Raw genomic sequence first — 27,893 nt, 5'->3', positions numbered from 1 at the left:
GTTTATAGTGATATTCGTTTGTGCTCATTTGTTTAGTCCGAAGGAATTTGGCTGAAGAAATTAAACTAGCTTCGCACTTTATCATTCAAATAAAAATTATAACTTTTGACTGAAAAATTTCACTGTAAAAATACAATCTATGAACTCAGACGACTTGATATAAAGAGTCATACTTCTAATAAAATATATTTTTGATAAAAAACATTTTCCCACATTCAAAGTGCAATCTTCTATTCCTTCCGCATTCCATCGGCTTTGGTCTACTGCACGGATCTCGCAGGTAGTCCTCGCCTAGCATCCTGATTATGAAATGAACTACAGCAAACGCCCTGGTGAGAGACCGCCACTTACCTTATCTAACCCCGTTTCTCTCCCTTGGCCAGGTAGACGGGGAATTTTATTGCAACAGGTTGCATCGTTGGTTCGATGGCCTATTGCATCCACCTGTGCGCATCGCGTCAAAGCTGCAGAGTAGCAGATAGTTTCTTCAATCGGAGCTTCGATATCTTGTTTACCTCAGGCTGTACTTCTCGCTTTGTGAATACGATATAAGGACTATCCGTGAACGATTTACATAACTCTACGAGAAACGAAAGAGATAAACATTTATTATAGCGTAAAAAAATATAATGGTATAAAATATACAAAAATATAAAGTAAAATACGGAAAAAAACTTATACAAATAATTTTAAATAATTTTAATTAAGAATATTTAAGAAAAATTCAAAGAGAATAATAATATCGAAGAAATTATATGAGGTGTAAAAGAAATTTTTCAAATTGTGATAAAAACCAAACGGACAAGATCGTGTTCGAAGACTGTTTCACAAACAAGAATTCAAAACTTGGATTCAACTCTCATCGCAGCATCTCGTAATCGCGAACGAAATTTAAAACGAATCCTGCATATCTTTACGTGATTAAGTTTTTACGGTAAATTATTCTTCAGAGTGAAACGATCATTATATTGCGGGAATTCTCACGGATAATTCTCAAATGCGCGCTCATCAAGCCTCGGTAACAACTCCGGATTCATAAAGCGCTGACGACTGCGTATGTGTACACACACACACACACACACATTTATATATATATATATACACATATTCGCGGCCACGTGATAAGTGTTAGCATCGCAACTTCCCCGGGCGGAAGAAAAATTGAGCGGTCGGCTTCGTGCGTGTTCCTGGAATTGAATCAAACAAGTGTTACCACCCTCTTCGAGGGAGCATAATATATCTTCTAACATTCAGCGGAGAGACCGAGACGGATAGCTCCTGTACTAAGGATATACCTGATCCCACGTAGAGGATCCGACGCGCTGCGGCGCGTCTCGCGATTTCCTTTTTGCGCCGTGCCGTTGCACATCTCCGAAATTAATGCGCTCGTGCCCCCTCGCTCCTCAGTTTCCCCCGACCTCGAAGTAGTTCGAGGTATGCGGATTTTGATACCGTATTAACGCTTTCGACGCGAACAACGCGCGTATATATCCTCGTATTATCTGCAACCGCAATTTATTTAAGTATTTATTTAGATATTCGAGAAAGATACACAAGCGACTATTAACATTTAGTTTTTTACAGTAAATAAGATAAATAAAACAGACTATTGTATTAAAAGACAAGCTAATTATTTTTTTAAGCAGGCGAGTACATTTGAAAATGATTAAAATATCTATTTTTTTATTTTTTTAAAGAAGTAGAAAATTTTCTAAATATTTTCATTTATTTAAAATGATTTTTGAGTACGTCTAAATTTCTAAAGAAAGATGTTGAACATATAAAAGAAGAATAATATCAAAACATTTAAAATGCTCTTCTGTAAAATCATATTCTTTGTGTATCTTTATGTATCTTTTTCTCTAAAACCATTGATTCAATATTGCTATTATTTTTTAAATATATTTAGAAATAAATCAAATATTTTAATTGTGATTGTTTGTTTAAATTGAGTATTGCAACATGTGTAATCGTTTTTAATTTTCATCTGGAAAAAAAATTGTTCTTGTGGATCTCCTTTATATTTTTTTGCGTTAATACATCTGTTCTATAATTTTATTAAGACAAATTTAATTGGTGCGCATTTAATAAATATTCATGTGTCGCTTTCACGAGGATATTTCGTCTTTGTAAAAGAAAGCTGTGGACATGCTAGATGTCTTATCTCGCGCCGAAGAGATCCTCAAGAGAAGAGATCAATAAATCGATAGCCGAAGAAGAGGAGTAACATCGACAGCGCAGAAGGAACACTAGAAGCGTAGGGTGGTGAAGGGACGCGCGGGTGTTTTACTCGAGAGCTATAATAGCACGAAACATAATCCCCGAGTGAATCTAACGAGTCCTGGAGGAGCGAGTTGAACGTCGAGAAAAAAAAACCATAGAAAAAGAAGAAGCTCCAGGGGGAGACGTTGGAGTGACGAAGAGAGAGAGAGAGAGAGAGAGAGAGGGAGAGGGGGATGGGGGATGGGTTTCTATTTTCGAATGCCGGTGCAGGAAGAAACGACAGCGTCGTCGCGAGTAGGAGAGGGATGACGCGACAACGGTGGATCGAGAGAGCCTGAGGATGATGAGACGAGCAGGAGGAAGAGAGAAGGAGAGGGGAAAGAAAGAGAGAGAGAGAGAGAGAGAGAGAGAGATGGCAAGAGCAGACGAATCAGGTTCGGCGCCTCTCCGATCATTCTTCAGTCTAGCGCAACGACTCACCGGCATTTTTTGCCGCCCCAAAACGGAGAAGACGTTCAAATTGCTCTAATGGTGGACCAAAGAGAAAAGCCCTGCTCCTCTCCGACAGGTACTTATCTTTTTCCCAGCTTCCTGTGTCTCCCCGTCGCCGCCGTTCCAAACGCGACGCCGACGTTTGTTGCCCGAGACTCCGGGACCCGCGCGTTAACGACATCGTCACAACGTTACGATTTCGTGTCACAAAGGGATTCTCTCCAGTGGTCCAGGGATTCTGTATGCTTATCCGATAATGTCGCTATTATTACGCTAAACCAGCTCGCATCAAGGATTCTTAAAATTCGAAAATTTTTTTATTTTCCAACTTTCTTTGACGGATTACACAATTTAAACAACAGAGTATCTCCTCTTCTCGATAATATCACGATGTATTTTATGTTGCCTGTAGATTTTTTAAAAATCTGTTTTGTTTTTATTTTCTCCTCTATCACTTTTATTGTGTTTCTATATTTTTTTAGTAGATAAAAAAATACACTCGCTTTAAAAAATTTATTCAAGAGTTTGAAATATTATCAGAATTGTAATATAATTCTGTATGGAGTGCGCAATCTCTAGTAAATATCTGCGAGTATAAATTTTCATTTCGGACTTTTAGCTACGCATTTCGTCTCTATAATCCACACCGCAAATCCGCATCGTGATTTACGTATCGTATATATCACTCTACGAGAATTCACCGTTATTATCCCCGAGCTTTTTCCACTCCCGTTTTGTCTCTTATTATTGTCAATTAACCCGCTCGTGGGGTGGGATCGCCGAGGGGAGAGGGACGCGAGTTACTGGACAAACTATAATCCTAAGACCGTCGTCATTATGTCTACATCGTGGGTACGCGAGCTGGGCCCATTATCTCGTTTACGTCACGAAGACATCGGCTCGCGCGTTCGTGCCCGGTGCAATTCAGAAAATCACTAAGAAATAATAAGTCAGCAGAGATCCCGGGCCATGTGGGGTCCTCTCTCTCTCTCTCTCTCTCTCTTTCGCTATTTCCAGCCGATAATAATTACCTCCCGCGGGATGTGTATGTAGGAATATCTACATCGTTTTCACCGTGGAAAGAAATCACGAGAGATCTCTATGATTCGCAAAAGTGTTCCTTCACTACGCTTCTCTTCGGTATTTTCAGGGTCAACGTAACCGGTATCGGTCAATCGACGTATTTAACCCTTTAGGGATACGTTATTGGCTTGAGTCTCAAATATATTTATTACCGAATGCCTATTTATAACTTCTTTGGCAAGATTTCTATTTTTTTCGGCAATCTTTAAATTTTCTTTTGTACAGTATTGGAGAATTTTGTCTTCAATTTAAAGTAGCAATAAGTAGAGTTGAATGGAATTAATTAAATTAATTAAATTTTTTAATTTTAGTTTTTCAAAGTTCCAAATCTAACATGTATTTTAAAAATCTAATTAAGAAATCGATAAATTTGATCGTTCATTGCGATTGTCACTATTTACATGCAACGAGTATCTTTCAACAAACGTCGACTCGCTCTGACTAATAGTAAGCAAAAAAAATCTGCGGCATAGGTGGCATAAGTGGGTCACTGTCGTTTTTAATTAGGCGCAAAATGGTGGGAGAGAGCTTCCTTTCGCACATTCGGCTGCGACATCTCAGACGGGCAAAAAGCTACGACTGTCCGCGAATCCAGCGTCTTGTTCTCCCTTTTTCCATCTCCATTAAATAGTCTCTCGTCTCTTTTTCTCTCTCTCTCTCTCTCTCTCGTTCGAGGGATCCGAAACTTTGAGAAAGGTCAGACGAGAGGTCTCGCGCTTGTGCTCGTCTTCCGCTTTCTGCTCGTTGTCAACAATGTTGTCGTTCACGGTGCTACTTTGCCGTGTTCATATTATAAATGTGTCTATGGTCTCCTCGACAAATTAATATTGTATGTAAATATATGGCCTGATTTTGTATCTCGTGTACATACGAGTCTAAATAAACGTGGGTTCAGCACAACGATTTATCATCATAGCAATGCATTTTAATGCGTCACTTTTCAAAATCATGTTCTTAATTATCTATGTGTTCGTCACCTACAATAATAATCTTTAGTTTCTCTTAAATTAACATTTCTCACTCGGTTACGGTAACGGACCACAAATTTTGTTATATGCCAAAAAGAATGATTAATCCTTATTTCTCTTCCATCAGTTCTCCGAGAATAAATCCGAGAGGCTCAGCGCACGCGAGCGTAATCCGCAGAGGAAGGGAAGGATAGGCGTCCAAAGTCCGCGACCATAGACTATGGCGATGGTCCTGACCGAGAGATACACTTTTTGTGGGTTTCTAGGCCGCCAAGGAGCGAATGAATGAACACGGCTCTTCGTAATCCATTCATGCTTCAAGAGGGTTCATCCTCCCTCCCGCCTCTCCAACTTTCTAGAGAGGAAGAGGCAAAGGAGAGCGACAGAGAACAAGAAGAACGAGAGGAGGAGAAGAAAGAGAGAGAGAGAGACCCTTCATCTCGCCGGGATCTTTCCTTGTAACTCGCGCTGTTATATTTTGTTTGTCTGCTCCTGAGAAACCCTCCGGACCTCCTTCTTCGCCCCCTCCCGCTCAGTATTCCTCTTCCTCCTGGTTCCCCTTTTCTCCCTCGTGTTAGACCTCACTTAGACCCTGGGATCTGAGTCAGATTATATGTATACAACTTGTTGAGGCGTCGGGGGCTCATCGAGAATATCCACGCGCCATCTTCGTCGGCCGCACAATTCGCAAATCGAATTACACGCCGGTGTGCCGCGTCCCTGACGCGTTTTTCCCGTAACACTTCCGCAAGATTAGTCAAGGGGTTGCTTCTTGCGACATTGGCCGTTTAGCATTCTATAAGATTCATTTCGTAACTATCGCCTTCGTTTTTGACGACAGAAAGATGATAGATACGATTATCGACATTTTCAATAAATAATCTTTGTTACTCGATGAGAGATTCTGTACTTTGATACGTTCAATCTTTGACAGTAATTAAAATTACTTCTCAAACATAGCCGGTCCAATGTCAATTAATTTTAATTTGATATTAATATTAATCTAAATTTTAATCAAATTCTTCCAGTACTAATTTTAGAAAGGCAAACACATACATGTATATTTTTGTTTTAATAATCATGTATTAATTGTATATATTAATTATAATTCATAATTAATTGTTTTAATAATCATGTGTTTCATATGTCTCAATATATATTTATGCCTACGAAATATATCAGTTTCCGATACCTTTTCCTTTTACTTTCTATGTCGCACGTCGATGTAATATTTATCATTTACTATAACTCTGTTATTTATCAATTTCTTGCATGTTTTGTGCAATTCCATTTTTTATTTTTCACGGTGCACACACACACACACATCGGTCCTTAAGAACGTAACAATTGGCACGAGACGCGCGCGGTTTCCAGACGCGCCCAATTAATTCGGCAAACCCGGCAATTAGCGAAATTAATAATAAAATTCCTAATGAATCTAAATCAACGGTGATAGAAGTCTTCCTGTGCGGTCGGTGCCGGGCCATTGTGCGGACCGCGATGCACGATTTAATAATCGGCCAACGTCATTCTCGAATTGCATGCCAATTGACGGGGACGCTGAAATTTGACTGATGCCGAAACACACGAACAATCGTTTAATTAATTATTTCAAATCATTGAATATTCTCAGAAACATTTTTATTTATTCAATGCAAAAAACTTAAATTTATTAGCCTTCGAAATTATCAGAATTCAGAATAAATCATGCGTTAACAGAACACATGTATTAAATGATGTTTATTGAGAGATTCATAAAAGTGAGAATAGGAGATGCTCAGAAGAGTATTTTTTTCTCTCTATCTCTCTCTGTCTGACTTCTCGTCCGATAGGTTACGGACGATAATAATTTCGTGCGACGTCGAGACGAGAATAATTGCCGGAAGAAAGGATCGGATACAACGCAAAGGGAATGGGAGGAAGGAGATGAAGAAGACGTGGAACGCGAAATGGCGGGAATGTCGTCTCCTGGAACGGGTGAGACCATACACATCTAAAATTATATTCTCATTAACCCGGCTCTATCTTGAAGAAGAAAACTCATCGGGATGACAGAAAATTGCTCCTGGAGGTATACAAGATACATACGACGCTTTCGGAGCGTCTTCATTTGACCATATAAATCTATTGTCGAATTGTCTTACGATCTAATTATGATAAAATTATCTCGCAGATTTCGCAGGATGAGTTTCGAATAATTTCGGCAATATCCAAACACAATCAGTAATCGAACATAAACGAAGGGAAAAGTATCGAGACCCTTTGCATAATTAATCGCGTGAATAAATATTTGTCACTCGATATATGATAGATGGACATTATATAATATTACCCATCAGCATCAAAAATATTGTGTCGACTAGCCCTGACCTTTGAAGTTTCGACGAAACGCCGAATCCACCTTCGTAGGCGGGAAGTCATCGGGTTCGTTTTCCACTCGGCTAGCGCGGTTCTGGAGATTGATGGAAGCGAGGTTAGTGACGGGGAAATTGAAATTCTCCCTCCTCTCTACTCGCGACTTCTTCGTAAGGAATATATACCAGCGAAATCGTGGGAATGCTTCCAAGCAGATCGATTGAAATAAATGAAACGAAAATTCGAAAAAGAAAAACATGCGATTACTTAACCGGATCATGATGGAGGGAAGGATTTCACATTTCGTTTCGACCGATTACACGTGTTACCGATAACTTTGAACAATATTATATTCTTGGCAAAAAAGAAAATAAATTTCCGGAAACTTTGCTGCAAAGCTTGAATGCATAATCAATGCCGATTGAGAGAGCGCGTGTGAGATTTAATTGGGAATATAATTACTTCGCGTCTGCTGCGTAGTCAAGGCGAAGATTAATGCGATCCCGCGAGAGAAAAAAAGGCGTCGACGCCGGAAACAAAGCGAAAAAACTGCGAGCGGGAGGGGAAAAAAATCCGGATAAAACAAGGAGGCCACTGTGAAAGGAGCGTGGCCGGCGTCGGCATAATCGAATTATTCTTCTTACGAGTTAAACATATGCGCCGCCGTGCGTGACGTCACGTCGTTTCGAGATAAGCGTCGCGAGGGCACATCGAGATTAGAGGAGGAATTCTTGTCGGCGCGTTCTCTCTCTCGAGTCAGCGGGATTTCGTATCGGGGAGAACCAAAAAATAAACAAAGAAAGAAAGAAGAGAGAATTCCGTGGAAGACGCCACGAAATTGGCAGTCTAATAAAAGGAGCCAAGAGGAATCGACTGCCACGAATCGATTCGAGACTGCATTTTCATCGTGATAACGATCGCTCATCAAGGATGTATCTACTACTTCTTTTATCTCTTCCCAATTCTTCTCTCTTCTCCCTTCTCCCCCTCAACCGCCGTCTGCTAGATTTTTCAATGCGATAAACATTTTGAAACATTGTTTTCTTTGTCATTTTGTCGTCTGTTAGCAAAATATCGTTGATGTATGTATATTTTGTAGAGTTCACTAATTTACTCTGTTTTTGTTGGATACAATTTATTTAAGGGAATCCATAGATTGATTATATAATTAATTAGATTCTTTTTCAGATTCTTTCTATTGTAAAAATAATAAGCATATCATATTGTTTTAAAGATGAAATATTTCAAAGACATCTCGATATAAATATCAAAAACAAAAATTAATTTAAAAAAATTAAATATTAAAAAATTTCGATTTTTAAGTAATTTATCGTTTTCACGATATAGCCAATCGAAAGATTATTTCCTGAACCATAGTAGAGGTTTATTCACAACACACAATAATCGATTCAAAGAATTGACGGAATTAATCGAGAATTATCGACAGAATTAACCGAGCTAAACGAGGCCTCATCCTCGGCCGGGATCCTTAAGTGAGAAATCCATTTAAGGGAAGAATCTGTCCAATATCTTAACTTCGATTTCCCGTCGTCATGCTTGCATTCAAGTAAAATGCATTAACAACGAACTTACATGATTCGCTCTTACGATCAATTTTCAAGATCAAGCATCAATAAAATCTCTGAAATAATTTATAGCATCTCTCTAGAAATTTGATATTTATTATATTAGATTTATTTATCATAAAATCGCGACAACTTAATAAAAATATGCAATTGCTTTTCGAAGAGAGAGATAGCACAAAACAAGCGAAATATTCCTTCTCTCTCGTCTAGCACGCATAATCAACATACCAATTCCCCATCTGCCACTTCTCCTCCTCATCTCTTCTCCTCCTCTCGCCTCGTTATATCCGACAGAAACGAAGAAAAACGCGGCGAGGAAGAGAGAGGGGAACATCTCAGTCTCATCAACGGGGCACAAAGTCCCCTTTGTTTTCCGATTCCGCGATCTTCCGCGAACGTCGATTGCGGTCGACAGCGCGGTTGTTCGCGCGTTTTTGTATCCCTCCTGCTGGGATCGGGGTAAACACGTTAATCGATACCGAGGATGGGGAGTGAAAGAGACGGAGAGAGGACAGAGGGCGAGAAATAGGCGAAAGAAGAAAGGCGGCGGAAAACTTGACTCGATCGAGCGAGAACCGGAGGATGAAAGGAGCAGGACACCGCGGCGGGGTGAAAAGTTAAAATGAGACGAGAGAAAGTCGAAGAAATGACGAGGGGGTGGCGAAGGGGGGAGGAAGGGGGAGAAGAACGGCAGAGGGTGGCCGGTCATAAAGGCGTTCGTAGGGTACGCGGTCGCTATAAATATTGCAAAGGGATCATTATTTATGGTAATTTGATCCAAGGGAAAAAAAGGACTCTTTGCGATTAGAAACTTACGCGCACTCGCGTTGTTTCACGCGGGTCCCTCCGTCTTTCTTGACTCTCCCTTGACGACGATACACGCACGCAAAGGATAGTTATTTACGGAAGAAATATCGATCGTCGCGTCTCCTGGCTCATCGAACGAGCAGGTTTAATTAGGCGGTAATCGCAGAGTTAATGAGCTCCTCTTTAGGTCAGTTATATAACTGCGGAAAATGCGCATTCTAAGAAGAGTAGAAGAGATACGTGATTTTTAAACGAGAGAGGATTTTTTTCGCAGAGAGAAAGACGCTCTGCGTAAAATTTACATGAGCATTTTCTCACAACAAGTTTTTCAATCTCGGCGCCAGAAAAAACGCGGTTCGAATATAAAAAAAATATCAAGTAATAATATAAAGGAAAGAAATAACGCAAAGAGATTAGAATGATATATAACTTACAAAAGAATACACATGTTGCAAAAAAAAAGAATTTACCTCGACAGAATAATCTACATATAGATGTTGCGAGACTTTTTTGTCCCGCGCGCGAGAGACAATGATCTCTTCGCTGATAACTTATACGAGTCATTAATTTCGAAACTATTTTAAGTCGTATTGATCTTTCTCGGCTGATAATTTATACGAGAATCGTTCATTTAAAGAAATGCTCGTGTTTCGCAAGAATATATTCCCGCTCATTACTTGTTTATTATGTTTCAAAAATTGATTTACGACTTTTCGCGTGATAAACGGCAGCCGCATATTGTTCGGCCAATATATCGCCGAACACACAATACCGTCCATTATAAAGTAACGAAACTCCGACAAACGACTGCAAGAGAGAGAGAGAAAGAGAGATAGAGAAAGAAAGAGAGAATGAAACGTCGGAGAGAGAGGAGACGCGACTGGTATAATCTAGCCGGCAGAAAACAGAAATTCCATTACGGCGCGTTAAAAAAGGCGAACGATGCGATCGCGTGCATAAAGAAGGGAGACGGTAATACCGCGGTGAAAAACCGCGACGCGACTGCGAGACTCCGGAGCCGGAGCGAAGTAGCGTGGCGAATAAAGCGGCAGGACCAGACCGCGCCAGGCCGGGACAGGCCAAGCACGGGCGCAGGGATAAAGGAGTTAGAGGTCGATCCTCCGCGCAGGATCCGCGGCGAAATCGGCGCTCGGGGAACGGCCATGAACCATTTTCGCCCTACGAAAGACAGAGAGAGAGAGAGAGAGAGAGAAAGGGGGAAAGGAGGAGAGGGAGAGCAGCGCGGCACAGCACAGACAAAATAAAAATGCGATGCTGCCGCCCCGCGAGAGTGGGAGGAAGACGCGGAGGAGGAAAGAAGGAGGAGGACGAAACAGAGGGACGAGGGGGGACGCGGCCAACTTCTCTCACCCGGTTCGGGGCCCAACTCCTTGCACGGACCCCGGCCTAGACGCGCGCGATTCTCATCTCGCGCCGGTCCACCACGAAAACTCGTGTACTCGACGGTCTCTCTTTTTCGTCTCTCCGCTTCCTCCTCTTCCCGCTCCCTTCTTGATCGGCATACTATCTCTCCCCTCTTTCCCCTCTACTTCTTCTTTCTCTCCTCGTTCCATCTGTTCTCTATATCCTCGCCGCTTCTTCTTCCCGAATGATCGAGAGAGCGAGAGGGACCAGGACGGGGTGGCAGAGGAGAGAGCGATAGCGTCTCGCTCCTCTGTTCTCCCCTCCCGTCTTGGGCCCGGTCGCGATTTATTAGACGAGCTAATTAATAGGCCGCCTCGACGTATCTCCCGCGCTCTTCTAGCGCGTGTTCGCAGAAATCGAATCGCGGCGATTGCGATTTATTGCCGCGTCGGCGAGATTCACGATTCCGTCGAGCGGTTTCGCCGACCAGCGCGAACTCGGTCTCTCCTCTCTCTCTCTTCGCTTTCGGCGCGGCTCTCCTTTCGGGAAAGGAGCGGCTTTTTGCCAGAGAGGTTCCGAGAGCGAAATTTAGAAACTCTCCCCGCCCCGAGAATCTCGGTGATTCGGTCACCGAGATCCCGTTTTGCACCGACCGCGTTGAACGAACCGTTGTCGGCGAGATGAGTGGTTCATATGAGTCGCGTTTACCTGATTTTGGAGAACCGGAGATCCCTGAGAGGTATTTGACGCTAAAATCAGTCGTGTTATTCCTTTACACGATCCTATGTTTAAAACGTCTGTATTTAAAATTATATACAATTTGACAATAATGAATTGTAATTCTTAAATATTCTTAGGATTTATATAAGATTTTTAATTAATTATTTATTATTTCGAGCTTAAATAATTTCATAACTAAAAAATTTAAATACGTAAAAATATATCCTACATATAAAACCAATATTTGCTCGTATAAATTTGCATGATATAAAGATCTCTATATCTTTTTTCACACATTTAATAATTCATCTTGTGAAGCAAGTAAATAAATAGAAAACTTTAAAAATCTCAAATACCAGATAAATATAGAAATATTTTTTATCACGATGTTATTTCAATTTTTTGGAATTTTTATTTGAAATGAATCCTGGAATTATGAATATCTACCTGTTTTTGCGAATTATCGTGCTGATCGTGTCGTTAATTCGACACTCGAGCTATCCATCAAAATTCGTTCTCACGCATTAAGTTTATTGAAAAAACTCTCGATTCAAGGAATTATGGCGATTATCATGAATCTGATAATTTATTCCGCTATGCGCGCGCGACATTTATTTTTATATTATTCCATTCTAATTTAAAACTGAACAAATTTACATCGAAATTTAATAGAAAAACAATTTTTGAGGTATTCTATTTATTCGTTTGCTTGTGAAAGAATTTGTGAAAAATGTTTGTGAAAAATTCATGAATTTACTATTGAATGTATACAAATAAAAAGAATTTTTCAGGAAAAAAGGAAGTAAAAAACCCAGAGGGAAAGGAGCAGATAGGAAGATAGTTGCTAATAGTTAGTGATATTTTACGCGTTTATTTAAAGCTACAACAGCATCCCGTCGCGCAGCAAAACCCATTTTCAAAAGGAAACCCACGCGATTCGAACTCTGACTCTGGACCGTTTCCGGTCGTTCTTACCTTTCGCCTCGCGTCGCTGCCTTCAGGTTCGTATCACGAAAAGTCAGTCGCACGCTATTGCAATTTAGCGTGAAGTCCAACGCCGCGTTTACACCTGCAGCGACGGTGCAGCGAGAAACGTCGTGCTTCACCGGCTCCTTCCTCGCCTTCGACGAACCTTGAAAATCCTTCCTGTCATTCCTTATCCTCTCTCCTTCTCCCTCCTCCGTCTCCTCTTCCGTTCGCCGCTCATCCGCCTCCTCGGGACCCTCGTCGTCGTCTTCTTCGTGCACCGACTGGCCACGATGACACTTCATCGCGATCCGAATCGTGTGAGTCACTTCCGGACTCGTGGTGCGCGCGACCTCCGAACTGCCGATTCCGAGATCTCTCTGTATCTCGGAGCATATGCAATCGTCGCTGACATCCTGCCGGCTCGATCCCTCGCGGCCCGGTCCTGAAATTCGATATTGCCGTTCGAGAATTTCATGATCTGCGCTCGAGCTCTTCTTCGAGCCGAGAAGCCGCCGACGTAAAAATTTCGATAAATCGTCACGAGAGGAATCGCGAGAGAGGTACCGACGAGCGATTTCAAGGTCCGTTTGCGACGATTCCTCGCCCTTGAAATCCGATCTTGAGATCTCCGCCGAATTCATCTTTAGAAGCGAGGTACTTGAAAAGGTGCTTTGTTTGGAGCGAGTCGAGCAGAGATGGATAAAAGATAACATCTTGTCGTCGATAAATTAGTTCGAAGAATAATCGATAATTAAATGTAGAGTCGATAAATACGAAGATATACACTTTCTATGGCGTCTTTTGCGACAACATATTTACGATCTTAACACGGTCAATTTCACAGATAATTGAATCATTACAAACCAATTAATTCGGAGACAGCGTTATCAAAATAATTCTCCGGCTATTTTCACACACGCGTTCATTTCCTTTTATCGCAAAGTGAAAAAAAAAAATATATATATATATAAATATAATCAAACCTTCAATAATGTTTCTCGTGCATTCCTCGAGGGTGGCTAGCATTTTCGTACATTCCAGAGATTCGCCCTCCTTCCTGTTATCCCGCCGACTTCTTCGGAACACATTGTTCCTTCCTGCGCGACTTTCCTTTCCCCTATCCTTCCCGGCCTCCGTAACCTTCTCCAGAAACTCGTCCAAGATGTCATCCTTGTCATTTGCGACTTCATCAGAACCATTACGTCTCCAACGCGCGTTCGCTTGATACTCTATCAAGGGAATCGGGGATTCCGGAAGCTCCAAGGATACTATTGTTAAGAAAGCCGGACTCTCCTTCCGGATCCTTTCCAACCACGATCTATAGCTAGATACATACAGGTCAAACGATATTCAGAAAAAGCTGACGACAGGTATGATTTAAATAAAAATTATAAAAACGTGTATATGTAATTGAATAATAATTAAATTATACCACGTCTTTTTTAAAAATATAGATGTACTTCCTATATTTAAGAAATATTTTTTATGCAAATTTGAATGAAAAATCAGAAGTGTTGTAAATTTCGAGATTGTAAAGTTTCGACATGACAGAACATATGGCAAAGTATATGTATAATTTAATATTCGCGAAAAAATAAATATAAGTGACGACGTATCTTTCGAGCTGCAGGGTTCGTGTCGTGACAAAATTAGCAACACTTTTCATCTCGTTTATTTTACAATGATCGTTCGCCATAATGATTGTACGTGAAAAAGAGTATTCGCCTTTCTCGACTTCAGACAACTGGATAACTAGATGTGATTGCGGGGCTCTGGAGGGTACCACGCTTCAAAGAGGAAACGCCGATAAGAAGGAGGAAAACGAGAGAGACGGCGAGGAGATGAAGCAGATCTCGATGGAAAAAACGAACGAAAGTGATATACGAAAAGGAGATCAGTTATCACATTCAAAAACAGGATGAAAGGAGAAAGAAAAAAAAACTGACAAAAAGTCATCGCATTACAAAAATAGCAATATATTAAAGCAATAAGATTCAAAGAAAAAATATTTGAGGTAAAATGTAACTAGTGTCAAGAATAAAAAATAACGAAGAAAGAAAAAAGGGGTGAGAAAATAAATAAAAAATTCGATAAGAGTGAATTGGAATAAAGTTCTCGAACCGAGAAGCAAGAAAGTTTGACGGTAAGTACAACTCGAAGACGATAAGAACAAAAGGAAAAAGAAAAACAACGAAAGAATCTGTAAGATAAGATTTAGAGAGAAATAAAACATGTGATGTAAATGATGGAAAACGCGAGGAGAAAGAGGATAAAAGATGGACGAAAAATATACGCTGGAGTACACGAGGAAGAAGTGTCGGGAGAGCACATTCAAGAAGAGGAGGAAGGCCTTGAACTTCGAAAACGAAGGCGCAGAAACAGGCGGAAGAAAAAGATTAAAAGGGAGGCGAAGCAGAGAACTGGTTGAAAGAAAGGAGGTCTCGAGAAGATTACGACCTTGAACCGCAAGCTGAACGAGAAGAGGGGATGAAAAAATATAGCGAGAGCAAAAAGGCTGGCGCTCGCGCGATGTGGAGAACGAAGAGAGCGCGGGGAGGAGAGAGAGCTCGAGGGGAAAAATAATACCCTGGACACACTCTTGGAAATAATCATGACGGGAGATGATTCGGTAAATTTATCAATCCACACCGTGCATTTGCATTCCTTCGGGAAAGATAAATATTGCGACTATAAATAAAATCTACAATGAAAGTATAATTTAGTTGCGTGTTTACGAGATTATATTCGGGATGAATTAAAATCAAGTCAAAGCACGAATGCTAAAAGAATATAAACGGGAATAAGAAAAAACAAGGAATGAAGAGTAACGTATAGTATTCGAAATAATAACGGTAAAGCAAAGAATTGATTAAAAAAAAAAAAAAAAAAATTACGATACCGACTTCTTTAAAAAAATAAAAATAATGCTAATCATTTAATATAGTGCGTGTACAATTTATAGATTTTTAAATTACGTGATATGTATATTTCATTGAGATTTCTTATGATCAAAAGCATATTATCTCGTGTTCCTATTTCTTCTAGTAAACGCGACAAGAATCCAAAAGACTTGACACTTACTGACGAGGCCCACGAAACGACTTTTAGGCAAAGAAGGGGAGAGAGCACAGGGATCAAAGAGAATTCGAGTGAAACGTGGAAAGATTCAGCCGCTTGACGGGAAACGAGAGCACGTTCCAAAGTCGCGATATATGTACATAAACTCGGTAACCTTGCCCGGATATCGGGGGGGTCAGGTTCTTAAAGTTTGTACGGGAAAAGAAAAAGAAATATGAAGAACGATAGAGGGAGAGTGTGAGATCAAATGTCGATGATAATGACGTACCGATGCTGCTCGTATTTTAATGCGCGAGCCGCTTTAATAACGTTACCGTGCCGAGGTTCGGCCCCGTGAGTCTTTTATTAAGTCGCAGCGAGACGATCGTCTGTGTACGACCGTTAAATTTTAGTACGTTTAATTACGGGGTCCTATATAGAGCGAGAGGCGTCCTCGTCGTCCGAACGACGCGATATCTCGCTAGAAGTGATCCACGGGATGGTGCTCGTCTCTTTAGCGCAACCACGTTAATATGTACGCGTTACGATGTTAATCATTCAATAAGCAGACCGGGATGATCGGTTAATCCTTCCCGAGGTTTATATCCCGACCAAGTTTGTTTCACTTGCTCGAGCCACGCAATAAGAAAATACATATTGACAGAAGCGAGGATAGAATATAAATTTAAGAGAGAGAAAAAGAGAAGTGATTTTGACTCTCTTCCTAGAAAAATATAATGAGCAATTAAAACAAAAAAAAAAAAAACAAGGAATTATCCTATCGCGATGAAACGAACGACGTGTTAAAATGTTCCAAATATAGAATATAGATCCCATGGAAATTCCTCGGAAACCAGTTTCTCGACTGCCTATAATTGCCGGTTCGTATTATAAGATCTCGCTAAAGAGGAGAGAAGGGGAAAAGGGAAGGGGAGGAGAAAAATCTAACTTGTCAATCATTGCGCTACAGCTAAATTTGCTTGATGCGGGACATCTCGAGTTTTTAGGGTATATATATATATATATACATATATCGAATTCGCCTCTCTCGATACCTCGAGGATCCTCGCGTCGAGCGCGCGTATCCGCTGCTACGCGGATGACAGATATGGCGCGCCGGGGACTGCGACCTTGAACCGGACGGTTCCCTCCTTCTCGGGTCCTCGAGCGTCAGGCGCCGAATGTAGAGTCCCGGCACCTCCTCCGCAACGTGATGTCTTCTCCTGTACGAAGCCACAGTGACTAGCCCGGTCGATTCTCACCATCGATCATCCCTCTTCTTTTTACCGCGCGAGCTAACAACGAGAGAGCCGAACTTGAATTCCAGACGAGCGACCTTGAACCGCGGCCGCGGTTCTCTTCTTCCTTTTCTCGAGCAGCTCTCGTGCAGCGTCTTCATCGAGCGAGTCTATCTAGATTTTTTAGGGTATATATATATATATATATACACATATATCGAATTCGCCTCTCTCGATACCTCGAGGATCCTCGCGTCGAGCGCGCGTATCCGCTGCTACGCGGATGACAGATATGGCGCGCCGGGGACTGCGACCTTGAACCGGACGGTTCCCTCCTTCTCGGGTCCTCGAGCGTCAGGCGCCGAATGTAGAGTCCCGGCACCTCCTCCGCAACGTGATGTCTTCTCCTGTACGAAGCCACAGTGACTAGCCCGGTCGATTCTCACCATCGATCATCCCTCTTCTTTTTACCGCGCGAGCTAACAACGAGAGAGCCGAACTTGAATTCCAGACGAGCGACCTTGAACCGCGGCCGCGGTTCTCTTCTTCCTTTTCTCGAGCAGCTCTCGTGCAGCGTCTTCATCGAGCGAGTCTGATCCTCCGTCGTTTCCGACGCTCGTCACTGCCGTTTCCTCCTCCTGCGAGCAATCGGGAAATTGTCGACTGATTGACTCGAGGCGAGAGATCGCTTTAATGGTGATCTGCCGATTAAGAGGATATACATAACGTATATCGCAAGATATCTATATTTAATGTGGTAAGATCTAACAAATAGAATTAAAATATAGCAGTCAAATACAAGCCACAAATGTCAAAATTGATTTTTAGTGTGCGATATATATTTTTATAAGTTTTTTTATATAGAAATACTATTACATAAAAATTATAATAAATGTATATCTCTTAAATCGCTTGAAATTTTATATTTTTTAAAATTTTATTTTATTTTATTTTCTTATCATATTTTTACTGTACACTTAGTGCAATTGTCAACTGTGACTGTTCGATTCGATTATTACTTCAAATTTGTATACCATTTAATTTGTTAAAGCTTCTCATAAAAGCAAACTTAATAGAGATTAAAATAAGAAATCATTAAAAGAAAGAGGATAAAATAATGCAGAATTTAAAAAAAAGACAAAAAGGAATAAAACGAGAGAGAAACGGAAGAGGAAAGCATACGTAGGTGTGTAGGAGAGAAGAGGGGGAGAGTTATCTGTCGTTCTGCTCCAGTCGGTCAATCAGTCGGGGCCCCGCGGCAAGTAGCTGACAGTCGTGTGTGAGCGAAAACTAATCTATTCCACACCTCGGTTACGTTGACGGGGCCGCGGGAATTAAAATTCAAAATAGCCTTCTAAACAACGTTTTAATGCTGTCCGACTCTTAATGCGGCCCGATCCCAGTCTGAGATGGATGGAAGGAATGGGGGGAAGGATGGGGGTGCCGCCGCATCACCACCCCACCTCCCCGTCTCCGACCGACACGCTGGACCACCCGCTAATCCAAAACGACTCGGAATCACACGGCACAAATCTCACGAGATACGATTGACAAACGTGAATAATCAATTGATTCGAGCCTGTTTTCAGTAGCGAGAAAAATTACTCGGAGAATCGATGTAAAGTCTCTGACAATAAGAGAAAATCCCTAATTATTTTATTAATCATATATAATATGTGTTATATGCTGCTTTATACGCGCACACAGATTGTGTAATTAAAATTATGTTATATTAATATATAATTAAAATTATTTTAATTAAGTAATTAATTAATTCAATAATAAATTATATTATTTCATACATTATATTTAACATATAAACGAGCAATGAATGTCCGAACTATAAACTTCTCTTGAGTAATCCGATTAAGCGAATCAAGTTTATATCAATTCTGATAAAATACGGCATTTAATTGATAAGAAATAAAGGCATGTTAATTTAAGAAATTCATGTTATTAATTTTCTCGTGTTATGATTTTTTCTTCTTCTTATATTTTCATATTAAGAGAAATTAAAAAATTCAAGATTTGGAAACTATAGTGACATTATCTCACAATAGATATTTTATTATATATTTAATTGCCAACGTGATAATTTCTCGCAATGTAAGACACACTCCAGATAAAGGAATGTGTCGCAGAGAGTTATTTACGAGGCGCGCGATTTATGTGCAAACCGAGCGGGTGAGAGCCTGAGATTGTCGTTCCGCGAGAAAATGCCACCGTAGCGATCTCGTGTCTAATCGAACGAAAATAATCGGGTCCGCGCCGCGCGTAACTCGATCCTCACGGAATCCGTAAGTCCGTCACCGCCATGCTCGATTAGCGTGGCGAATCGATAATGAGCGCGTTTCAATTTTAATAGTCGTCACAAGTCTGTTATCCGGTCGCGCCGAATTAAAGGAGGGAAGGGAGGAGGCCCCACGCGCGTTTCTCTCTCGGGCGCGAGATTCGAGGGAAAGGAGAAGAAAGAAAAAAAAAAAAAAGAAAAGAATACGCGCGCGAGTCCTCCTCGGTTCGCGTAACTCGATCCGCGTACGGACGCCTACAAAATCAAATTATGCCGCCCGGACACGCCGTGAATTTTAATCGGCGTCTAATCTCTCTCTTTCTCTCTCTGACCGGATCGCTCCCATCCCTTCTTCCCCATTGCACACCTCCTCGATCGTATGTCGCATATCGATCGTATATTTTCGCGATCATATATAGGCCCGCATTCTCATCGTGCAGTTAACTAACAATAAGACCATCCGATTCTCGTGATTCTCGCGAAGCCGAAATCGCCGAATTCGCGGGCGAAATAAAATTCGGAAACAAACGGCCGCGCATTTAGCAAGGCTAAATAGAACGAGTCTTTCCAGTCGCGAAATCTGAAACAATCCTCAGACGCGGGACATTTCATTTCGCAATAATTTTCCCCGAGGGGAGAAGAGAAACAGAGAAAGAGAGATTTCTATTTATTTTGCGGTTTAAAAAAATGTAATCATCTTACGCGCTGTGTCGTTCCTTAAATTAACGTCCTGAGAAATTCAATCGTGGGTGGAATCCAAATACCAGAAACCAGGCACGTAATAAGAAACAAAGACGCGTGCAGGGGGAGAGGGAGAAGGGGGAGAGAGAAGAGAGACACGGCCGGTAGGGGAAATAAAGAAGAAGAAAGAGTGATACGCGCCCGCGCGCACGCTTATGCACATACATACCCAGGAAGACAAAGATGTTGATCTCTTCGCGGAATATGTTTACGCTAAAGGCGCGCCCGGGTGGAAAAAAAGGACGGGACGAACCGCAAACTGCTTAACGAGTTCCACGCTCCCCCGCGTCGTCTTTTCTCTCATCTACGATGTAGGTGCACGCGTTCGTGCACCGAGATATGGGAGGGGAGGTCTGGTCTTGCCGATATTTACTTTTTCTTTCGAGCAAATCTAGAATAAAAGTCGCGGACTTCTAGTTAGAAAGGATTTATAGCAAGCAGCGGAACGGGAGAGATAGATCTTTGAATGCAGATATATTTATTATTTTTAGCACATTGGGGAGAGAGAGAGAGAGAGAGAGAAAGATTTAAAAAATAAAATGAAGATGCTCTTTTTATATTTTATCATAATATTATTTCAGACTTCTGAGAGAATTTTTTGAAGCGAAAATTAATTCTCAAATCCAACATATTCGTAATAGAATTACAAAAACATAGTAAAAATCACAATATAAAAGAATAGAAACAAAATGAAATAAATTTGTAAATCAACCACACGCAGGTAGAATAATGTAATATTATAAAAGAATTATTTTTCGCTGTCTTAAATTATATGCTATTTACGATTAAACTTTTGCATAGTACTGTATCACAGGGTATCTCGCGAGGTATATCGCTACACCCGCGATCTCGCCCGACCACCTGGACCTGGACACGCACTCACTCACACGCGTGACCGGCGCTGTACGAGAACGTCGTGTACGACCCCCGGGCGAATTTTAATTTTCACGAGCACGGCGCCCGTGTATTGTCATTAGACGGTCCTCGGACCTCAGATGGGATGAGAGACGAGGAAACAGAGGGAGAGGAGTGGAGGAGGAATTAGGAGAGGCTGCAAGGTGGAAAGTCGAGCTACGAGTTATGGGGAAGGGGGAAGAGAAGGGAGGGAGAGAGACCGCGGTGTTATTAGATTTCTTGCAAATTACTCGCGTCCCATTAACGAGTCCCATCTGTCTGGATTATCCGGACGGCTCGGGCGAGCCTCGCGATTTAAAGCGCCCCCGCCGTCCCCTCTTTCTTTCTTCTCTTCCCTCGTCCCCTCGTCCCTTCTCGTTTCCGCTCACGCGAAGAAATGGTCTAGACGGCAGTCAAATTGATATTTGTTAAGAGAGAACACACTGGCAGTCAAAGTCGGAGAAAGGGTGGGGGTGGGGGGTAATCAATTGATGGATAGTTCAACGGGGATTTCATGCTTTATGGGTTGTAACGGTCCCGCACATTCCGTATGCAATTTTCTTGAATACATTGATGTACGTGTTTGGATATATCGAAATTCGTAATTCCACGCTATAAATTCTTCGCGTTCGAAAGATAAGAGAACCTTTACGCAGTTTTACGCGAAAAAAAAAACAGTTTGCGATCCAAAAATCAGTATCGCACGCCGTGTAAGAGAGAATTAAGAGAGCGAACGGACGTTGAATAAATTCGCCGGCCGGGCGGTCCACGTAGCCAAAATTAAATCAGTCCCAGAAGCCGGGTGGACTGCGCGAGGTGGACCACCCAGGTGATCGTGAGAGGTCCGCGATATCGTATCGATCTTCGCCGTGACCCGAAGCGCGAGGGTGCGAGACGCAAAGAAGGGAAGAGAGAAAGAGCGAGAGAGAGGAAAAAAAACAAGGCAATTTCCGAAAGGAAACACGTGAAATCGATAGTCACCGGCTTCCCCTCGAGGATTTTACGACTCTCTGCGCGGAAAAGTCACGACCAACGCGATACTCCTGCCCTCCATTCCGGCGAAGCGGCCGAGGATGTAAGGGGCTGGAGAAAACAGCGGAGATAGCGGAGGCGAGATTGGAAAACCGAAATGGCTCGCGTTAAAACTCCCGCGCGGGAATATCGCGATACTACGTGCCTCTCCGAGGCACATTGGTCGATCCCTCGAAGAACGTTAAAGCGAAGAATGTGCGACGTGCTATGTACACGCATTATACGTTGTGTCGTATTGTTACTCGCGCGCACGGCAACTTGCAATTTCTGATGCAGTCGGTTTCTGTTACGGCAATTAGTGAACAAATCACGCGATTCACGTTCACCTGAATTTATCCGGCAATAGCATGCACGTTCCTGTACGTATCGACGTGTATTATGTATTTAACCTTCTGTAAGATAGTTTAGAGACATTTAAACAGTGTGGATATCCTTTTTTAATTTAGCAATATTGTGATTCTCAATGAGATTTCTCGTCTAATAAATACTATTATAACGATATATATAAATCAGGTGTAATGTCAAAAGTCAAAACTATATATCAAAAGTAGTTCCCATGTATAGAAAGAGAACTGGAATTTATATATGAAAATTATGTTTATTTATTCATATAATAATATTGTTATTTTTATTTGATTCTCTCCACATTCTGTTATATATGTAAAATAATATATAAAACAAAAATATATTATATAAAAACTATATACATAAAATAAAAATTTTTTCAAAGTATCTATTTCTTTTTCATAGATTTGTAAAAAATATTAATTAACCAATTAATATAAAATTATTGTTTTTACCTTAGCGAGAAATGTCTCTAAATTATCTTATACAGCTTGCTCTTCGCACATGATTATTTTAGAGTAAAATCAACTTATATATCCTGTTGAACGCACAAGGATGTATAACTAAATGGAAACGAAAACGTTACGTTATAACCGTAAAATGAGAGAGATACAATGTAAAATCCAATTACTGTGTGTGGTGGTTATTTTGAGATTGCAGGAAGAGAAGAACACGCTGTATGTAAGAGCTCGAAGGATACGTCGTGTTAACTGATTGAATGTATTTAAAACGTACTTACGTAATAATTTATATAGTATATAATTAATAAAAAATAAGAAATGTACTCGCAATTGTTCCAAAAATTTTGTCCCCAATAAATAATTAATGTTGGAATCAACTCAGTTATTAGATGAAATAATATTAAAATTGAAGAAAAAATATTATAAAACGTCAAATCAAAGCTATATATCTCTTTTCAAAATTCATATTCTAATCCATCTCACAATTTTTCAAACAACAGTTCTATTCCAAAATTATTCTACACGCGTGTCAGATTTTTTTAATAATAATTTATACCACATCATTATTAATAATATATTGTTTTATCTTAATCGATCTCATCCAACATTATTCGCAACGATATTCAACGCGACGAGAGAACGAATCCCGGAATCTCGAAATCTCCGCATCCGCGGCTCCCGAATCTGTCGAACACGGGTTTATTTATTCGATCCGAGGACGAGGGGCATCGATCGGATCCAGAATCACAATCGCCCGTCGCGAGAAAGAGAGAGAGAGAGAACAACGATATAATGCACATACACACGTTTTAGACTTTAGAGCTCCTGTCTCGCTCTCTCGCGAACTTGATCGTCGCGCCGACCATGTAATTTCGATTCGCTGATTCCGCGAAGCTCGTCAGTAATTGGCCAAATTGGCAATCCTGCCAATCAATCGCTAAATATCAAGGATAGCGCGATCGCTCTCCCGCTCGCTCGCTCGCTCTCGCGCGCATCGGACGCGATCGCTCCTGTCATCCTTTTGCCCGGCAGGCTCAACGTATAAATCCAGTCGAGAGATTTCCGGGAAATAAAAAGGCGGCGGCGACCGACGTCTTACGCAACGCGATTTGTCCCGATATTCGATGCTCGCCCGCCGCCTTTGTTTCGTCCGCCGCGGCCTGTTTCATAAAACTGGATGTGTAGGTTACTTGGAAGATACCAGATACAAAGTGTTGAAAAACGAGTCTATTAAAATATAGATCTCTGATGCAAGAATAAAACAATAGTGCAATATAATATAATGTGAAAAGTATATTATATTATTATAATATAATAATAAAAAGGAATTAGAAAAAGTTTGACACACTGCGAATTGTGTGTAGAAAATTCTTTAAAATAAAGTAGAATTATATAATCCTAATATTCTATATAAATAAATAATATCTTAAAAATAATTAAATCAATAAAGAGAGAGAGAGGGAAAGATATTTTAATAAATAATTTAGTTCGTCTTTGATTTATTCAAACTTTTGATTTCTTTTTCGTTAAATCTAAACAATGAATCACAATCTCTTTTGATAAAAAAATTGAGAGGAATTCCTCCATTTTCAGCAAAACGTTGTGCTTAATTATTCCTATAAAATTTAATTCTAAAAACAGTTATGGAGACAATATACCGTATCCTTTTATTAGGGTTTAGGAATATTAATGGAATATCAATCAAAAGTTCAGTAGAAATTGAAGTAAATCGATAGGTTGATGAAAATTACTGTCTTTGCGTAAATCTATTGAGAAATCGATAAGATTGCTGGTCCTGACACGACATGCGTTGATTTTTAATTTATTTCGATCTCACACGCGGTGGTCCCTCGCTTCGACGAATTTGCAAATTTCGGGAAGGAAACATGCCTGAGGGAAACGCGTTGCGAGGTCTTGAAATTGGACGAATGATGGAATCTGAGACGGTGCTTTTGAAAGGAGAAAAATCTTACGAATGATTCGATTGCGATTTCGTAAAGAGCAACGAGGCCTGCATTTTCGAGAGAAACAAACAGCTAAATTGAGAAACGCGTATTCTAAATATATACTTAATCCGTTGTCGAAACTCTAGCAGGATTAAAATGTTTCGTTTTAGTAAGTGTAGGGATCGCATTAATAAAGAAAATGTACTTGAAAATAACTAAAATAATACAAATTTTTTTATTTAAAAATAGATAATTTGCTAAACATATTGGTCTTGTTATAATTTATTTTATTTTATTTAGAAAGAAAAATAAATAATTTATGATTCGATCGCTTGTGCAGTTTAAAGAAATCATATATTTATCGAAGTTGAAAACGATCAAGGTCGCCAAAAAATTGACTATATCCAAATTATATAAAAATTATGAAAATTAAAAAAAGACTTACTCGACAAAAAAACATCGAAAAAAATGTAATTTAAATGTAAATATATGAAAAAAAAAAGAATTATTCGAATATGTTAACTCAATGTTGTGAGAAAAAGGAACAAAGATAAATAGTTTTGCCACATGATTTCGCAACTGCATTCTTCTCCTTAACATTCTCAATGCCAACAACGTCTCGCTTTCAGCGAATACGATCGGACGGTCAGTCAAGTTGATCGGTCTCTCTCAGTTGAATATCACGTTTCCTCATTTAACGGAACAATGGTTTAATATAAACACATTTAGCACACTGCAAAAAAGCAATATTCTCTTCCTTCTCACGCGAATTTGCCAGTTTTTGTCGCCTAATAATTATAGGACTCGCGGACCTCGGCCTATGCAGTCGGTTTTCGAGAATCGCGTTTTTTCACTGTGGTCAACAGTACCGCTGACACAATGTAGAAGTCATCAATAACGTTGAACGGTTTGACGTTTTTCATACTGGCTACATGTAAAAAAAAAATAGCCGCGAGAAATCGCCAATCACGCAGACTATGTTGCGCAGATCGATGACTTGCACGATGCAGATAAAGTCATAACGCGCAACAGAGAGCAATTTCGCTCTTGTTTTTCAAATAGCTAGTATCCACGCGATCATCACAATATACAAATGACCTGGCAAAATCTCATAAATATTAACAAGAATCATATGATTCTCGTCATCGAAACTATCGTGATATCCACAAAATTTATGATCGTAATTAATGCAGTTAATAATTGAAATACGTATGTAGAACAATTGATATTAATTTATAATGTATATGTCATACCCAGGAATTCTCGAATAAATTCGGAATAAAGATAATTTATTTAGTGTCTCTCTCGATTCATATCATCTCTACTCGTAAGGAATTAATTCGAGGAATGTTATTGCAGTTTTATTAAACGTCCCTGGTAAAATTTTTCTAAAATAAAATATAAATTTTGTTCTAGTACAAAATGTTAATTCACATATTTCCTTCTTCCTTCTATTAATATAAACAAGGTTCATATTTTAATATCAGTGTTAACAATGTAAAATTGTATCGCTAAATATAAATATAAATTTAAATTTAAAAGATCGCAGAGAAAAATATTTTATAGCAATATTTTTCCTATTCTCTCCCGAGCTGAATTAAGCAATTAAAATGGAAATAATTTTGATTCCAATCTCTGGTATTTTTCTATTTCGAAATTGACGTAAAATTTTATAGAAAAGTATGTTTTTCTCGTTTCGGAACTGAATCAGAATTTTAATTACTGGTACTGATGCTGTCACATACAGCTTAACACTCTACAACGATTTATCATCAAGAATTCGTATTTGCTATAATTGATCGTAATACATTAAAAATAATATAATCTAATCGTTTTAAAAATCAATAATTTCGATAATATATATTATGAAACATTACGTACCAATTTGACTCATTTGTCTCTTCGTTTACTAGCGCGAAAGACATTTTCCAACCCGATCAAATACTCTTATTGGTTTTTGCGATGTCGACAGCTGATCGGGATGACGTATCGGGACGCTCCAGCGTGGAGAGCAATGTCGCGAGCGCGCAATAAGTTTACGCACCTCACCGTTAATAAAACCGTCGATGTATCGGGACGAGAAACAAACGAAAGGGAGAAACGGTTTACGGGGCGATCAAAAAATGAGGGTTGCGTCGCGAGTCACGTCTGAGCACGGACTGGCGTGCTCGGCCCTCGGCGTGCGACCACCCTCGCTCGACCCTGTATTATCGAATGCTCTCTGGCTGCACACACCTGCCGGCATTTCGATATACCTATGTATATCCGTCTGTATCCACAGATACCGGATACACGCTCGTAAAAGTACGCACTGATTCGCGGGATCGAACGTTCAAATTCGATCATTCTATGAAATTCTGCATCTATATTATATCTATATTATATTCTGCATCATATATTAAAATGTTTTTTTTTTTAATTGTTATTTTGTCTTTATAATTTCTTTTATACTGTTATTATTACAAATTTTTTTTATTTTAGCTTTACACGTTAATAGTATAAAAAAAAAATGCCTCTCTTGTATAAACTTATTAATTAATTTATTATTATTTGTGGCGGCAAAAAAGAAACATTGTAAACTTTCGTTAAGAGTTTCAATATTATTCGCGAGAATGATCGACGAGGGCACATCGAGGATTCGCCACGTTTTGCGATATTTCAATTGAGAAATTGTCACCCGCGTCAAACGGTATTCGTATCAGTTCCGTGTCCGTCGACCGTAAAACGTAGCCGCGACATCACGAAACTCGACCGACTTTACGGCTCCCCCTCTCACGCGACAACGGGATAATAATTATTACAATTAGGGATGCGCACACAGGATGGTGAACCGGGGTCGCGCGCGCGTTTGCAGCGGACGCTGTAAACTTTCAGCAATAATTTACAGGGCTTTTAGCGACTTGGCAGGAAGCAACCCGCGCGCTACCCCGAGACTTACGAAGCTCGGGCTTTTCCCAAATTGCACGGCTCGTCGCATGATAGTCCTTTAACATCCCGGAATTAACTTTACATTATTTACGGCATTGTGATTTTTGTTCATCAACGAGACCGTCCGACGTCTCGAAAGTCTTTCTCTTTCTTTCTCTATATCATTGCAGAAGAGTCAAATGCGACAATACATAAATAATACGCAATAAAATTTCAAGTATGCGCGGCATGAGGCTTGAAAATGCAAGAGTCAATTATTATAATTTTCGATTTAAATAGATGGCATTTTTATCTGATTATTTTTTAGCCATAAATAAATTTCCAAGAGAAAAAAAACGTTATTTTAAAAAGATGTAAAGAATACAAATATGCGTGTATCGTATCATGTGAATG

General features: G+C 40.1%; 1 protein-coding gene across 1 annotated transcript; it reads right to left on the bottom strand.

Annotated features, from left to right (window-relative positions):
• Positions 1-38: 38 nt before the first annotated feature.
• On the bottom strand, positions 39-26,727 carry LOC115236594. The gene is made up of 4 exons (XM_029809136.1): positions 26,454-26,727; positions 13,552-13,892; positions 12,575-13,010; positions 39-580 (listed from the first exon to the last, which is right to left on the bottom strand). Exons 1-4 carry the CDS (start codon positions 26,495-26,497, stop codon positions 571-573), a joined length of 831 nt encoding a protein of 276 aa, XP_029664996.1. The 5' UTR covers positions 26,498-26,727; the 3' UTR covers positions 39-570.
• Positions 26,728-27,893: the final 1,166 nt, after the last annotated feature.

Source organism: Formica exsecta, unplaced genomic scaffold, assembly GCF_003651465.1.
Source record: "Formica exsecta isolate Colony F162 unplaced genomic scaffold, ASM365146v1 scaffold258, whole genome shotgun sequence".
Taxonomy (NCBI): domain Eukaryota; kingdom Metazoa; phylum Arthropoda; class Insecta; order Hymenoptera; family Formicidae; genus Formica; species Formica exsecta.
The sequence above is the reverse complement of the archived record's forward strand: the minus strand, read 5'-3'. Positions and strand labels throughout refer to the sequence as shown.